This window comes from Montipora foliosa, chromosome 6 (genome assembly GCF_036669935.1).
Source record: "Montipora foliosa isolate CH-2021 chromosome 6, ASM3666993v2, whole genome shotgun sequence".
Taxonomy (NCBI): Eukaryota; Metazoa; Cnidaria; class Anthozoa; order Scleractinia; family Acroporidae; genus Montipora; species Montipora foliosa.
This window is the reverse complement of record NC_090874.1, coordinates 70253197-70270696: the sequence shown is the minus strand read 5'-3', so window position 1 is coordinate 70270696 and position 17500 is coordinate 70253197. Positions and strand designations below refer to the sequence as shown.

The 17500-nt window shown below is 39.2% G+C and overlaps 1 protein-coding gene and 1 pseudogene across 6 annotated transcripts in view; one reads left to right on the top strand and one right to left on the bottom strand.

Moving 5' to 3' along the window:
• LOC138008314 (ubiquitin carboxyl-terminal hydrolase CYLD-like) overlaps positions 1-17500 on the top strand; it is a 118403-nt gene that overhangs the window by 42281 nt on the left and 58622 nt on the right. For 5 of the 6 annotated variants that reach the window (XR_011124229.1, XM_068855618.1, XM_068855615.1 and 2 more), the window contains 4 exons: positions 6251-6506; positions 13828-13982; positions 15528-15687; positions 17023-17281. Coding sequence is in view for 5 of the 6 variants with exons in the window: in XM_068855615.1 (XP_068711716.1) it covers positions 6251-6506; positions 13828-13982; positions 15528-15687; positions 17023-17281 (830 nt within the window). In the remaining variant the exon portion in view is untranslated. Of the gene's footprint in view, positions 1-6062; positions 6087-6250; positions 6507-13827; positions 13983-15527; positions 15688-17022; positions 17282-17500 lie in introns of those variants that run through there. The other variant, XM_068855617.1, reaches the window with a different exon arrangement.
• On the bottom strand, positions 3207-4829 carry LOC138008937 (zinc finger protein 862-like; annotated as a pseudogene).

The window sequence follows — 17500 nt, the reverse complement described above, 5'->3', positions numbered from 1 at the left end:
TCTTTTGGTTGCTTTCTCGTTGAAGAGTTTAAACAAATTTGAAGAGAATTATGTTACAATGATAAAGTCACAGTCAACTATTCCTATTGAGGTGCTACCTTTTAACTCTTTCATAACTGGTATCTTTAAAATGGTCAAAATGTAATATAGCTTTTAGCCTAGGGTTAATCCTTTAAATCAAATATATTCTGTATAGCAACATGGTGCACTTTAGTTACATATCATGGCAAAAACACAGAAGTAACTGAGGTGTAACTGAGTGTCCTATTATTAAGTAAAGTACGATCGTCCGGGTGAGTGTAGTCCTGAGAAGGACTGTTTGAGATGACATTGACTGACGTTTCGACAACCTGAGCGGAAGTCATCTTAACTGATGTAGTTGTTGGACTGTTGGACTGTAGTTGAAGGACTGTTTGAGATGAGTCAATGTCATCTCAAACAGTCCTTCTCAGGACTACACTCACCCGGACGATCGTACTTTACTTAATGATATGACTCCTGGGTTCAAACCATTTACAATTTTGAGTGTCTTATATCATCACTTATATCACTCTGAAGCCACTTAATTCATGACTTGATGTTTAAGACTTTCAAGAGCCGAGCCTTTGACTACTTGAACACTTTCCAATATATAGATTTAGCCAAGCCTAAAAGGGGAGCTCCCTGGTTATTTAATCTTACTTCCTGTAGGGTTAATGAAAATAAAAAGTTTCGAATTGTCCGCGTTTTGATGTTTCTGGTTGCTGCTTTAATGATTAAATCATTTTCTTTGCTTTCTTCTGTAGAAAAATTCATTCCCTAACTAGTGAATTCCATGGTACATTTTATGCTAAAAACCGATATCGCATGAATCACAAAGCAATGAGTGTGATATCGGTTTTTCAAGAGAAATTTACTTTTGAATTCACCAGTTTGCAATGATTTTTTGTTGAACTGTACGAGTTTTAAAAGAAAACAAGTACACCCTCAGTGAATGAATGGAAAGGAAAAAAGCCATTTCAGAGTTAACTGTCAATACCCAACGAATAGGAATCACGCTAAATTTAGAAACCATAAAAAACTTTGTAAGTTTAAGATCAAAAAAAGAGTTTTACTGATGTACTTTATTCCTCTTTGTCTCTGAAAACAAGATCATTCACATTTTGATTTATTTCATTGAAATACGCCAGCTTGGCTTGGAACAAGAATCGGCAAAATACAGCAATGCAACCAAGAAAGGACGAACACTAAATTACCTTTAGGTACTTGAAACAAACTTTTGAAAACACAAGCTAGCGAAATTTCCCCCTAATTGTACGAGAACTCATTTCGGTTACGTGTTTATAATATAAGTCTGAAGGTCAAAATTTTCTTGTCACTGTCGAGGCACATCGAAAACCAGTTGGGCAAACGGATTAAAAAGCACTTGTTCGCTCACATTTTAAAGCAAAACAAACAAACAATTCAACTCTATCTTTGTGTCCAAAATAGTACAGATAATTGTGATTTAATTCCAGTTGTCAATAAAAATTCGAGTGTCATTCCTGAACAAAGGAAAACCAATTAAACCACTTTTTAGAAATATGCATCCACTTTAAATAGTGCATCCGTAAAAATAACAAACGGTTTAGTGCCCAAGGAAAGAATTTCTGGAGTAACTTCTTCCAACAAGTATGAGCTATTACTGGTATTCTGTTTTGTCGTTGTCATTCTCTTTCGCTCTCCTTTCGTTTCTGTTCTAGTCATAGGTCCTCCAAGCATCATGTAACCTTATCAGAGCTTCTAAAGATATGGCAAAAATTGCAATACAGAGCAAAAAGCAGCTCTAAGCAAATTAAAATTAAACACCCAGCTTTAAGTTTATATCCCTCCGATGCTTGACTTGAATATCTGCGTAGCCGCCAGTGTGGACCACAGCTAACATATGTCAAACTGGATCGAAACCAGTGAAAGAGCAGAAAGGAAACATTTTCCAAACCGTTTTCCACCCGTTGACTGTGTAAGAACTATAGATGATGTGGCATGGCTGTGTAGCTGCGTCGAGCCACAGAAAGCGCACAAAAAATGAAGCCTCGCTTAATTTTAGGTGAGTTAACCTAGGTTGAGCCTGCAATCCAATCGAAATCCAGCACCTGGTTAGCGGTCAACTTCAAAAAAACAGCTGACCTCAGTGAGCTCTAAGCTTGAGTCCGCGATATGGTCATGCGATAGTGGTTAACGGAAAACTTGTTTTGATAGGTGTCAATTGATCAAAAAATGGATGTCCAATATCAATGATGTGTGCTGTAAACTTTCATGACACTGGTCACATTGGCATAAATGGAGGGGTGGTCGAACGGACGGACGTACGCATGTACGGACGTTCATGACGTCATGGCTATAAAATCAAATTTTCTCGCATCGATGGGTTACCATATTTTCTTAACTATGGTGCTCCACTTCTAGATTTTAAACATAAGAAACCTTGTTTATATCTGTTGGAACATAATTTTACAAATCACTGACTTGCACAAGTCTTAACTAAAAGTCATGTCCCAAACCTAAATACAAGGTGGAATGTGGATAATCTCTTGTACTGTTTACATTGTAATTTCAAAATATACTGTTACAAAGGAAAGCACAAGTCCCTAGAATAGTGATTCACTGATTCAGTGCTTAGTATTATTCATCTTCACTTTGGAAAGCAGAATCATCCGAATCATTACTTGGTTGGTGGTCTGCAAATTTAATAGCTTCTGCTTGCACACTTGCTTCTTCAACTTCCTCTTCTTCCTGGACCTGGATATCGGTTTGGACAGCAGAGTCCACAAGAATGGCTTGAACTTCACTCTGCAAGTTTCCAGAATAAGTGGCACCTGGATTTGCAAGTGGCAGGAGTTTCCTTCTTTTCTTTGCTTTGCCAGGACTCAACAGCTTCTTTAACAAGTTCCTGTGCTTCACTGACAGGTGGTCCGTTGATGGAGATGTGCAGCAGCACCTCCAACATCTGATTAGTCATACTGCTACGGAGTCGACTCTTTACCCTCTTAACAGCACTAGCCCCTCTTTCGGGCCATGCATTTGACATAGGAAGAGAAAGAATGATTTCACCAATCCACACCAGCTTGGGATAGAAGTGGCCATACTCTGTGTGCATGGAAAGTAGCCTCTTCAGACTCCACTCAGTTGGGGTGATGTTATCAAGTTCCTGAGGAATCTGCTCTTTACCGCAAAAGAAGATGGTATTTTCACTTCTCCCATTCTGCTTTCACCTGCTGCTGAGCTTCCTTGTTACCTGGAAAGTAGTGGTTTGACAATGTGCCGATTTCTTTCGACCCATAGCTTAAAAACTCTGCTGTTCCACGGTTTGGAATGGCATTTGCATCAAAGGTGGCAAACGCACAGACCACTGGCATCTCATCCTTGAAACGAGAATCAATGCTCTCCTTGAGGGCTTGTGTGTACTTCATCAGAAGGTTGTGAAGAACTTGTATCTTGTGGTCATTGCTTTGAAACACACAGGTACCGAGCCGTCCACTCTCCTGAACATCAACCTGAAGTTGGGTGATGGGGGTTTCGTCTTGTGCTATCTTCGTTAGCTTGTCAGTAGTGTAGGTGATAGCTGGTATGATATGGCCAAAGTTGACAGTACCTCACTGGAATACTCTACTTAATGCAGCAAGCTCTGGAAGGACAGCCTTCAAAATATATATCATACCAATAAACTTAAAGCTCTTGATTTTGGACAGCAGATACGTCGCCAAGCCATCTTTTTCATCTGTGAGATTGATAGCCTGTATGATAGGAACAAAATCTTCATACACTCCATCTACAGCATTTCTTGTTGACAGCCAATGTGTTCTGCAAGCTTTTCGCACCTTTTTTGCCACGACAGACCTTGCTTTTTCGGATAGCTTCATCTTGTGCCAAGACTCTTGTGCTTTCACCAAGCACAACAGCAGTCTGCTTAGGTGATTTAGCAAAAAAACTTCCAGAGTTGTAAAAGGACTCCTTTGACTTGGGTGATGTATTTTGTCGCATCACTCGCACCAGCATAAGCAAGGGCCAGTCTGTGACAGACACAGTGCACATTAATTAGCTTTCTGTTGATTTGCTTCAGTCGAGCAGCCACACCTCTTCTTTCGCCAGTCATTACTTTGGCGCCATCACTTACTAGGCTCATCATCTTCTGAACGTCAAGTTCACATTTGGCCAGATTGTTAGAAATGCACTTAGTGATTGTTTCAACATTGGCGGAAGAGGAGTCCTCCAAAACATTGTCAACAAAAAGGAATTTCACCATAGCCTCTCCGTCATCAGAGACGTACTGAGCAAAACCCATCAACTGTTCCATGACGGAAATGTCTGTTACCTCATCAACTAACAGGCCAAATGCTTTTGATTTCCTAAGTACCTCAACCACTCTCTGCTTCAGTACTCTGCCTAGAGTCAAGAAAATCTCGATAGTTGACCCAGCGGAGCGGTGATGAAAATGCTTCATGTTCTCCAGCCGAAGCATTTGGAGAAGTGTGAGAAGTGATAGAAACTTCTTGTTGGCCATCTCTTCTTTAGCTAACCAGTACACCTCCATAAATGCATTTTGTAGGACTTCATCTTTGCTCTTGACTTGTTCCTCGACTTCTTTGTGAAAAATTGACACTCGGCTTAGCATCTCTGCCTGGACAGCTGCTGCATGCCGAGCACTTTTTGCATGATCTTTTAGTGCATCTGCTTTCAAGCGCTGTGCAGGAATGAGGTTATACACTTTGCTGTTGTTTTTCAGGTTTGCAGTATTGTGCTTCTTACACAAAAAAACAAAACATCCCCCCTTTCTGATCATCTGATTCCTCCTTGCAAACCACCCACCTCATTCCAGTACATGAATCAAATGCCAAGTTAGCATCGCTAATCCACTGGTGCTTGAAATGGTCTTGTTTGAGGGCGGAATTTTTTTTCTGCTCCCTTTCAGTTAGGCTGAAACAACGGTTTTTATTACAAGTGTAATAACTGTGGATGATTTCCAAAGGCCCGAGCAGCTTCAATACAGAATCATGATGACAGAAATCGATGGTTGTCTCGCTTCTTCAGTAGGATGTGCTGGGTTTTTGCAACATGTGCCATGCTCTCACCAGATTTTGAAGATGGAAGGGGCTTTTCCTCCGCTGAGGGAAGTGACTGTTCACTATCTAATGAACTACTTTCTGAAGGAAAAGAGATCAGTTGCCCAAAATAAGACGCAACACACTTGGCAAATAACTAAACATGATACATTTTATTCAAATCGATCGACGAACGATACATGATGTATGGGCGCAAAAACGGAGCACAATATTAGCATTTGAAAGATATCATAACAGAAGTATTTCCTTTCAATATCCTCAACTAACCTTGGGAGGAATCATTCTAGTTTGACTTCTTTTCTTTTGACACTGGCCTGAAATATGCAAACACTGATTGCCTTTTGGCCACCATTAGTATTCACACTCTCTACCAGTTCCTCTTGATTTCAGCTGAATGCCTTGCACATTTTTTTGATGTACCTTCAGAAGGGATGCTTATTACATGTTTTGCAGACTTGGCCTCAACTTTTATGGGCCAGAAGGCTTAGAAGATGCCAGAATGTCTTTGTTTTTCATTTACTTTTGGTTTACTTTTGAGAATTCGAAGCTGGAAATGAAATTATGTGGTCTTACATGACGTTCGTGTGAAGGCTGCAAGCGGGTAATCATCTCATTACAAGACGGTAGATCTACCCACTACCCATCTACTATTGAAACCCATGTTTGTATAAAGTGCATTGACTAAGGTGCTGACCTATTTGGCCGTCAAGGACACTATAGGATCTTGTAGAGGCGTGTAAAAGTTTGTGTCACAGACTTGTACGTTGCCCTCTCGGATTTTGTCTTGTGTATCCATGACGGCTGTTGTAGTTCCCTTATCAGCTTTTTTAATGTTCACCTTTTTATTTGTGCATAGTGTGGTAGTGCTGGTCATTCTTGTGCTGACAAATTGTCTTTATCATTGCTAAAGGATATTGAAGCAATTCCTAGCGTAGTGTGTTCCAGGTAGCTTTCAAGTGCCACAGAAGTTTGTAGTGGTGGTTGCGACGTTGATTTGACATGGAACGGGTGAGGGTTGCTCTTGCGGTCAGCAAAGTGGTATTTTAAGTGCATGTTTCTGGTGAAGTTGTTGAAGTCTTTTAATAGACTTTTGTGTATCTTGATTATTATTGTTATGGTAACTTGGAAGTGTTCATTGTGTTAAACAATGAGTTGTTATTTTCTTTCTTTAGGATGAAAGGATTGGAAGTGGAACTGGTAAATGGAAAGGAAAACAGCTCTTTGTCTGTAAAAGAGATTATGCTGCATTTGTTGATATAGAGACTGCCATCCCTGAGAAAGATTTTGATAATGACCCTGGAGAGCCTACGACAAGGACAACATCACAAAATCAGGATAAACGACATACAGACACAATAAAACAGGGAAAAAGTCAGAATGAAGAAATGTTTGCAAGGTCATTGAGTTATGATCTTAATAAAACGTCAGGTAATATATGCTCTCATGTTGTTTAATGTCAATATTATTGGTAACATAGTTCAAAAGGCTAACACTATTGTGAACTTCAAGATGAAGATTAGGTTTGTATTGGGTGATCTGTTTCATGTCTTCACATTTGGTAATTGAGGTGATACAAACAGGGATGGCACTAGGATTTTTCAATCTTGGTCTATAAGGACCCGCATGTCTGGCCAAATTGGGGTCCCAAGCATTTTTGGGGGTCCCAGAATCTTGCTGACCTTCTGCGAGCAAAAACTTTTCTTTTTTGGTTGTGAGAAAGAGAGAGTAACCAATTTTCTAATCTTTTGCTTTGGACAATACTGCTGAGTTCTGTAACTAGTATCAATAATAATAATAATAATAATAATAATAATAATAATTATTATTATTATTATTATTATTATTTTTGGCAAATACAATGTAAATAGACTAGACAGTGCTGAATGTCATCTATCATTGAGGTGTTGCTATCCAGCATTGTCACGAGCAGCTTTGAACTGTTCTTGCTGAAGCAATACTGCTGCTGTACTTTTGCCATCCACCTGATGCATGTACTGTACAAGTGCCAATTGCTGGAAATTTTTTATGTCCAGTCGTGGGCATTCCAGCTTTTACCTGGTCTTTACAAGTCATAGATAACTCTTTCAGCCAATTTTAGCCAAAAAATGTCTTCAACCTTTCTCAGTTCGTTTTCAAGAAGTGCGAGCAAACAAATGCTGGGAGCTCAGTTAAGTTTCCCGGATGCTTAGTCATCTTTACATGTACCAGTCTCCTTTGCATGCCTAACCACTATGTTAATATATAGATTTAGCCAAGCCTAAAAGCGGAGCTCCCGGCTTGTTTATTTTTACTGGCTGTAGGATTAGTGAAAATAAAAGGTTTTGGAACTGTCCGCCTTTTGGTTTTCCCGGATATTGCTTAATTATGATTTTCTTCGCTGCCTAACTATATAGTGAATTCCACGGTTAATTTCACCTGAAAAACCAACTGATCGCATGAATCACGAAGGGATGAGTGTGATATCGGTTTTTCCAGCGAAATCTACTGTCGAATTCACCAGCTAGGCAATTAATTTTTCTTGAATCGCAAGAGTTTTAAAAGAAAACAAGCAAATCCTCAGCAAGCGAACAGAAAAGGAAAGAAGCCATTTCAGAGTCGACTGTCAAACGTCAGCGAATAGGAATCATGCTAAAATTAGAAATCACAGACGTACTATAGCTCATGATGTGACAGATCGTCTTTGTCGGTTCAAGGTCAAACAACGAGTTTTATTGATGTACTTTATTTATTCCACTTTATCTCTGAAAACGAGATCATTTATAATTCGATGTATTTCATTGAAACACGCCAGCTTGGCTTAGAACCAGAGTGGGCTAGAAAGGACAAACTTCAAACAAGATCTCCAACAAATTACCTGTACGTGCTCTAAGCAAACTTCTGAAAACACAAGCTGGTGATATTTCTCCTCATACTTTTACGAGAACTCATTGCAATTACATGTTTAGAACATAAGTGCAAAATTCTTGTCACTGTCGAGGCACATGATAAACAGGCAAGCAGAGTAAAAAAACTTCTTGTTCGCTCGCATTTTAAGGCCAAACAAACCAGCAACAGATCGATTATTTCTGTCCAAAAAGAGTACAGATGATTGTTATTTAATTCCAGTTAACAATAAAAATTCTAGTTTCATTCCTGAACAAAGGAAAAAACGACTAAACCACGTTTTAGAAATATGCATCCACTTGAAATAACTCATCCATAGAAATAACAAACGGTTTAGTGTCCAAGAAAAGAATTTGTGGAGTAACTTCCTCCACCAACTTTAAGCTATTACTGGTGTACTGTTTTGTCGTTCTCATTCTCTTTCTCTCTTCTTTCGTTTCTGTTCTTCTGACATAGGCCGTCCAGGCATCTTGCAACCTTAGTAGATTCGAAATTAAAAATCTTAAGACATACCAGAAACTGCAATTCTGAGCAAAAAGCAGCCCTAAACAAATTAAAAATAAACACTCAACTTTAAGTTTATATCCCTCCAATGCTTGACTTGAATAACTACAGCTATATTATGTTAAACCTGGATTGAAACCAGCGAAAAATGCAAGAAAAATATATTTTCCAAACTGTACCTGAACACGAAAAGCATCGACTGTCAAGAGCTTTTTCTGACGTAGCATAGCTGTGTAGCCACGTCGAGCCACAGAAAGAGCGCAAAAAATTAAGCCTCATTCAGGTGTGAGTGTAAGTGTCTGGCCTGGGTTCATTCTGCGATCCAATCAACAACTAGTCCCCGGTCAGCGGTCAACTTAATAAAAACAGCTGACCTCGATAAGGTCTAACTTGAGCTCGCGATATGGTCACGTGATACAGGTCAGCAGATACCTTGTTTTGACAGGTGTCAATTGACCATAACATTGATGTCCAATATCAAAGATGTATGCTGTAAACTAGCTATAGTGTAAACTGGAGTATTGCCTCCTCGATGAGCTCTAAACTTGAGCCTTTGATATGGTTACGTGATACTGGTCACATTGGCATACATGGAGGGGTGGACGGACGTACGTACGTAGGTACGGACGTTCATGACGTCATGGCTATAAAACCAAATTTTCTCACATCGATGGGTTACCATATTTTCTTAGCTATGGTGCTCCGTGCACGGAGCTCTGCTACTATACTTCATTATTTATTATTTATTTTTTTTGCATGTCGCCCAAACGACAGAAAATGCTGACAAATCAAAGCAAGTGTCTTGTGTCCTGGGACGCATAGAAATCTTGATGATGCATTTTTTGGATTTTATTCACTTAAAATATACGATTTCTGCATTAATGTTATCCTGTACAAATAATGATGCACATAGCAGCAGTCAGCTGATTTTGCGTGCGGCTCCTCATGGGAAAAGAGTAGTCATAGCTCAGGATGTGAAAGACTTGAAATAAGAAATCTTTGCTATCTTACTACTTCAAGTAGTTAGCCTCACTTCTTGGCGAAGACCAAGTTGTAAATAATTATTGTTCTCCATAGTGTATTCATCAGAAACCTTGAAATCTTGCTCTGAAGCACTGCTATGGAAAATATTTAAACAACGTATCTGCTCCGAAAGAGGAATGAAATTAATGAAATAAAAACTATTTTTTTAATGTAGGTGGTCTTGCAGGTCCTTAATTTGCTGCTTATCAAGAATTTGTCATTCGCTCAGTTGCTGTGATATTTGGCTTGACTATTTTGTCTGTTTGTTCCAATTTCCTACCCTTACTTGTTTGTCTTGTGATCATTAAGCCTGAAAGGCTAAAGGGTAGAGTTACCAGAAGAGTGCCAATGGGTGAGAAATGCTTGTGTCGGCGTGAGAGAGTGAGATTGCTTTAAAATGCATAAGACTTGTTAGCTCTGCTGGTATACTGTGTTTGTGTTGCATCAAAAGTTATTTTTTAACTATGATAATTTAGTTTCTGGAAATTTATTTCTAAAAAAGATATCCTTCTCACTGTTAAAAAAGGGGAAACAAAGCATTTCATTTTATTAGCAAAAAGAGAAACTGTTTAGTTTGACCAATTGACAGAAAGCTGGAACGCTCTAAGATGCCCCCAGCTGATGAGTAAAATCGTCTGGCATTAGACAGAGTAACATCAGTCAAGTCTTACATGTACTCCCAGGGGTCAATGGGTTAAAGTTTGACTCATGATGGCAAGAGGTTTTTTTTTTGCCTTTTCAGATAAACTGTCTAAGGAGAATGCACCTCTGAGAAGGTCAAATTCATTTAATTCTTCTGTCATTATATTAACTGCAGGAGAAAGCAGCAAGGCTGATTCCAGAGAATTTAAGAAAAAACAATGTGAAATGCTTGATGAATTCAAGAGCTCAAAGCCCTCTCCTTTTGATGATGTTCCAATGTATGACATTGAAAGGACAGACAGTGCAAGGTCCAGTGATCATCTGAATTTTGATGACGAGCATTTTAGAAATTCCCCTCCAAAAAGTTAACCAATCACTGAAAAGGTTCACCTTTCAAAGGCACATCATGACTTTGTCAACATTGACAAAGCGGACTATGAGAAGCTGTTTACAAAAGATAAAAGCAGTGACCCTGGTATGTCGATGATCGTGGGAGACTCTTTTTATTATCTCGATTGATGTACAGCTGTACACATTGACCCCCAGCAGAAGCACATGACCTTGAAGGGAGTAACTTGCGACTCTTTTCCTTGGAACAAAGCTGGGGGTCTTAGGACACCAATTTTATGCCCAAATATGGACAAAAATAAGATCGAAGTTGCACAAGCAGGAAAATGCACGGGCTACATTTCATCCAAATAAGGAAATTTTTAAACTCAAAAAACCCCAGCTCTGAACCAGAGTTGAACGCTTCAAGGTCATGGGTTTCTGCCCCCAGAAATACTTGAAGAAAGAAACAACTGTTGATTTGTTTAAGTGCTAGGCTTTAAAGTGACCCTGTGCCAAAAAAAATCACTTCCCTTTTTTTCTTCAGACTTTGAAAGTGTGTTTGCTCAACACCTGACTGGCAAAATTTTGAGCTTTGATTTTTATCCAAAGGCCGTTTACTTTGAGTGTAGGTTTTGGATTTCACGGTCCGCCATTACTCACATTCAAAACTGACCGATTACACCTCAGAGGGTTGGATCCAGGGAAAAGTGACGTGAAAGGCTCACTAGCCACCCAATAGATGCAATTTTCTGTGAAATAAAGAGCCTCTGAATAAAGGAGAGCGTTGACCCAATAAAATGCCTATATTAGCCGACTGAGCATTATTTGCGTGATCAGCAACCAGAATTTATAAGTATCATGTTTTTTGCCAAATCAAAAGAGTGTTTATATAAGAGCTGAGTTCAATTTCCAGAGGAACAGTTTAACACCATTTTTTTCTACTTCGATCACCAACATGTGCGTGGCTGTTCAATATTCTAATACTGGTAAATAACACTTCATTATATGAAATTCCAGAGCTCTGATATCCGTGTATAAATTTAACTTTAAAATACTGGAAAAAAACGTGTGGTTGAGCACCAAAATGTGGTGCAGGAGGTTGTTGGCTCGAACCTACAACAAGTTGCAAAATTGTTGAGACACTTTCATTAAAAAACACCTTTTCTAACTTCCAATACTCGGCATATCTAGAATTTAAACCTTTCCCACTTCCTCTCCCCTCTCCCCCTTTCAATGTTGACTGCTTAAGTTCCCAACATTTTTTTGTCTTACTAGCAACACTGATAAGGGGGGGAGGGGGGCTCAGTGTGAGAGATAATAGGGAAATTAATAATGCCCCAAGAAGGTAAAGTGTCTCCACTATTTTTGCAACTTGTTGTCTGATTGATTGCAATAATTTTGCCAGTCCGGATTTGAATCTTATAGGGAAACGTTTCAACGTAGAAAAGCAGGAACTAAAGAAACAATCGTTAAATATTGTATAAGCTCTGAAACATTTCAGAAGTTTGCACACAAAGTGCAAAGCACATTGTACCAAACACAAAAGGATATTAATTATTGACAAACAGTAGCATCGATTTTCGAGTGTTTGGACTTATCATCGCTAACAGAAGACTCTGTACCAAATACTAAAGCGAGCAAAGTATTTTGCACTGCAGATCTGATGCTCCGAAAGTTACACATGGCTCGTATTATGTAACACAATACCATTTATTGTGTTTCTTGGTGACGTCAACCGGGATGGTGGCATTACAGTTGAAAATCGTATCTTCGAGGAAACAGCACAATTCAACTAGTACTTTCTTTTCTAATCAATCCAATACATTACCAGGTGATTCGTAATAAAGCTCACACAGTTAGAAATCCTGTACATATCGTCTATTCCATTTACCAACGGTAAAGCACGGTCTACCATCGCAACAGCAAGAAATATGATATCATATTATTTTCTCAGTGAAAAGTTGTGGTAGACCGTGTAGACCGTTTCATATAAATGTCATAATGTGTAGCCGGTACAAATTTGTTCACTTTTGTATCTCATTGTAAAACAAATCTCGCAAAGGATTTAACACAATCGGGTGCTTTCTTTTGAACATTGTGCTCAGTCAGTCATTCCAAAGAACATGGAATTAGCCTGTACCCGACACGTCACTTAGAAGACTTGCTAGTAAGCGTTACCGATCCCTTCTCTGGCAGCAGACTAGCCCGAAAGCAATAAGTAATGTTACGAATGGACTTCTATGAAAATGTATCTTTGTATAACAATGTTTGCTAAGAATTGATTTTTCGGAAAGTGGATGTTCCCTTTAAATTCCATGGGATCGCACTTAAAGGAGAGGTTATGTCTGTTTCTCATTCGTAAACAACAGCTAATTTCGTACATGTTGTGCGTGCTTTAGATGTCATGTGTTGACCGAAATATAGGTGTTTAAGGCAAATTATTTCGAAATCGGTTTCAGGATATTTCTAGCGTACTTTAAAAACCGAAAGGATGGAAATCACACCTTTTCGTGTACCAAATTATGTGTATGTTCGACTTGACTCACAGAAAGCACTGAAATGCCTTCAAATTACGTCATACCGAAACCCCGCCAAAATCCAGCAGATCACAGCAGCAGCAGATCACAGCAGATCAGAGAATTAAACCCTTTTCTTTAGAAACACCATATTAACCGCAAACGATAGACGCCTTCGCGTCCCAATAAACAAAGTGACGGTATGCCAATACAGTGATAACCAACTCAGACAACAAGTTGCAAAATTGTTGAGACACTTTCATTAAAAAACACCTTTTCTAACTTCCAATACTCGGCGTATCTAGAATTTAAAACTTTCCCACTTCCTCTCCCCTCTCCCCCTTTCAATGTTGACTGCTTAAGTTCCCAACATTTTTTTGTCTTGCTAGCAACACTGATAAGGGGGCGAGGGGGGCTGCAGTGTGAGAGATAATAGGGAAATTAAAAATGCCCCAAGAAGGTGAAGTGTCTCCACTATTTTTGCAACTTGTAGCTGCGTGAACTCCCACAATCTTCAAAATACACAAGGACAAAGTTTTGCCTTATTTGTGATTACATCTTCAAATGGTTAGACTTTCAAGTCCTCTCAGATAGGGACAATAGGCCGCAACCCCTCTCTGAAACCCTGTTCATCAACTCTGTGGGATATTGCAATGCTTGCAAAGATTAGGGAATGGAGTTTCAGTTATTTTGGTCTGCTCTTAGCTGGGCCCAGTGTAATTTGAGCTTTTCTCTGTTGTGTGACCCCCACCACCATGGTGAAGCATGGATCTAAACCAATCCAAAAACATGTCTTTCAGTACTAAATTTCGCATTGGTGTGTCTATAATTTGGTGATATTTTGTTTTCAGGTGTGAAAGATCAAGTGGTAATTGATGTTCCTCATGGCTATGAAGTGGGTACTATGGTTGAGGTTCCAATGGCAGGTTTACCTAGATATGGTGTTATTAAATGGATTGGGTATCTACCACAAATGAAGGATAAGCTGGTGGTGGGCTTGGAATTGGTAAGATGGGGTGTCTCCAAATGGATGACTGCAGACATGATTATAATAATTATGCATTTTGATTGTCGAAATTCATGGCTTTCATTTTGTTTCAAAGGGCAGTCAAGCCTTATCAGAAGTTGTGTGCATCCAGTTAAATTGTTCAAGTAATTAAGAGTTCAGATAATCAAACGTTGCACTAGAAGTTGCAAATGGCAAGTGAAATGCTGCGAGTTGATGCTGGACAGACAGACAAGTAATGGTGTTAGATACAATAATGACCATCATGGCCAGGGAATTCTTTCACAGCCAAGACCAGCTGCATTGGTGATTTTAAAAAGCAGTGGAAGTTTCTAAGGTCACAATCTGGAAATATTCAATTAGTCCAATTCATGACTTCAGAACAACAGACGAAATTTCCTCAAGAGTTTATTATGAATGAAACAACAATATTAACAACAACAACATTACCTTTGGCAAGATTTGGCACATGGCATTGCAGGTGCAAACATCAGTACTGTATTAAATCAATGTTTGAAAAGAGTTTATGTATGCTGTAGTTGTTTTGAACCAAATCTCACCCCATAGACAGGATTGTTGAAACATTACAGACTGTACATGTAGGTGTTTGAATTGTAACTTTCTTAAGCTATGTTCGAATTTCTCCAAACCTGAGTAGCATCAAACTACGTCCTAATGTCTTACAAGTGATTGGTTCCATTGTTTATGCTCAGGTTTACGCCCTTTGTGATTTTAAAGCTGTAATCGTGGAAAAATATATATAGGTATATCATATTAGTAGCTGGTGCACTAGCCTATTATTTTTGCATAAGGTTACATTAGAAAAGGAAAGGAAAGGAACTTTCAAGTGTCTAGTCATTCTAGCACTGGAGCTCTAATTACGGACACTGTAAACTGAAATTAACAATTAACTCAAATCAAGTCAAATGTTGAATTCTAAGGAAAACCAGAGTACCTGGAGAAAACCTCGTGGTGCAGAGTAGAGAACCAACAAACTCAACCCAAATATGATGCAGAGTCGGAATCGAAAGTGCGGGCCGCATTGGTGGGAGGCGAGTGCTCTCACTACTGCGCCATCCCTGCACCCCTAGGAAAGGGTTAGGATCTAACCCTCAAGCTCGGATTGGTTGATATTTTTTACAAACACGCAAATCAATATGATTGGTTCATTTGACTGGTAATACCGAGGGGATGCCTAATGGCTAAATTGCCATTGGTCGCTTTTGTAATTATCAATTTGACACGTTTGACAGCTGGTGTCTGCATGAAAGTGAGATTTAAGTCCAAGGTAACCAGAGGTTTTTGTCTTCTTGTGGCTTCGTGTCTCGACTTCGCCTCTGGGGTTCTCTCGCGGCTCAAGAAAAACCTCTGGGACCAGGGTACCAGAGAAAACAAACTCTTTTAAAGAACTCTGACCATGTGTGGCACCATGTCCAGTAATCGAACCCAGGACATATGGGTGGAATTAGCTGACTACCTTGCTGCCTTCCATTTCACTGAGTACAATAATACAAACAAAAATGAATTATGTTACTTTCCTTGTAGGAAGAGGAACAAGCAGCATGTTCTGATGGAATGTTTCATGGAGTGAGATACTTTGCCTGCCCAGCTGGGAGAGGTTTCTTTACTTTACTAAATCACTGCAGGCAAGACTCACGCTTTACTCCAAACTCACCAGCAAGTGAAAACAGTCCGTCTGGCAAAGGTACATGCACAGGGCCACTACAGACTTTAGGGTTTTCTTATGTGTAATTTTTGTTTGAGAATATTGTTCTGTCAGTCCCAAAAAATTGAAGGCTGCATTTCAAAGGATTTCTCACACAACTCTAGGGGCCATTGTCACGCTGATTGAAAAAAATCAAAGCAACTGAGAAATTTTAGTTCTAGTTAACAATGGTAGACAGCAAAAAGCAACTGATAAAGCACTAAAACCTTGACTTGAAGCCCCCCTAGGTCCAGACTCCAGAGATTTGTAAAGAAAAAAATTTCCAATTTGTCAATTTGATGTAAGATACAATAACAACTAACTTAGCATTGGCTGTTACTGACACTGAAAACACATCCATAAGACTAAGTTTGCTTTTGTGACTGTTGATATAATTCAGCTTGTAAGTTAAAAATTAAAATGCACAGGTTAATTTTTTGTGTTAATTAACTTTCAGTTGGCTTGACATTTGTTCTCAATTGAAATAATGTAACCCTAATTAACTGTAATTTGAATTTTTATAGCTCGTGATAAATGAAACCAGAAACAGGGCACATGCCCAATTTTCAGTTGATGCTCAATTGGTCCATACGCCATGACCTCGGGCAAATATTTTCCTGTCGGTCCTGACCTAAACTCAGTCAATAAGGAGTTTATCATATGGGCTCTTTACGCTATTCATGAGCACTCGCAATATGAAGTTTGGACAAAATAAGTAAAATTTTGCACAGAAAATTTAACTACTATGTTTCTGCCATGTACTTTTTTGGCTTTTAATAACTTGGATGTTTAGTAGCAACGAAATTCTCTAAAATCGCATCGCACGGAGCAGTATGTGTTCCTAGTTTCGGGCCCTGCTCGCGCTGATGCGTACGGCCCTCATATGAAGTGCGCACAGTGTGGTATATATAACTTACTGAAAGGAAAGGTCAATTGGAAACACTGACCACTGGACCAGTGCAACTTCCTAGTAAACGACAAAGAAGAAAAGGGCTTGTTTTTGGTGCTGTGTTTCTCTCTGGGAGATAAAATTAAAACAAAACTATGCACACGCATTATTGGAATAATTACAACGTAATAATATTGTTCATGTCAAGAAAACTTGAAAACTGGTAGGTTCTTAGGTTGCATTTAGGCTGAAATTACCCGTATGTAAGTGAACTTTCACTTGCCTCCCTAGAAGAAAAAGGTATTCTTGTGTATGTCAGAAAAGTTCTGCTCCCTATCAGAGGTGCAACAGAGATTTTAAAACACCGTCAGTCTTCATATAATCAGCAGAACTTCAGTTACGACAGTGCTGTATTTTTACATGTAGTTTTTTTCTTTTTATATTAGCATTTGGGAGTTTGTCTTCAGCTGTCGTGGAAGGCATAACAGAGCCTCCTGTTTCCCTGGAAGATAAATACTGTGGAAACATGCGTGGTCTACAGGGACACCACAACTCATGTTACCTCGATGCTACGCTTTATAGCATGTTTGCCTTCTCGTGGGTTTTCGATGCTTTGCTGCATCGACAGAGGAAAGACACTGATTTACAAGAATACGATGAAGTGCAGCGTGTGCTACGGGAGTCCATTGTTAATCCTTTAAGATTGTAAGTCAGGAACAAGTGGCTCATACACTGCTAAAGCACAATGGTGGCAAGGTCCCTGTTCCCTGTTAGTAGAATGTTCAGTCTAAAGTTTATTTTGACATAAGGAATAAGGAACGACTTCTGTGGCACACAACACTGTTTGATCAAATGATTAATGTGCCGACCACAGTATCAGAAACATCTCTTGAATGATATTGAGCCTCAAATGACACTGCACAT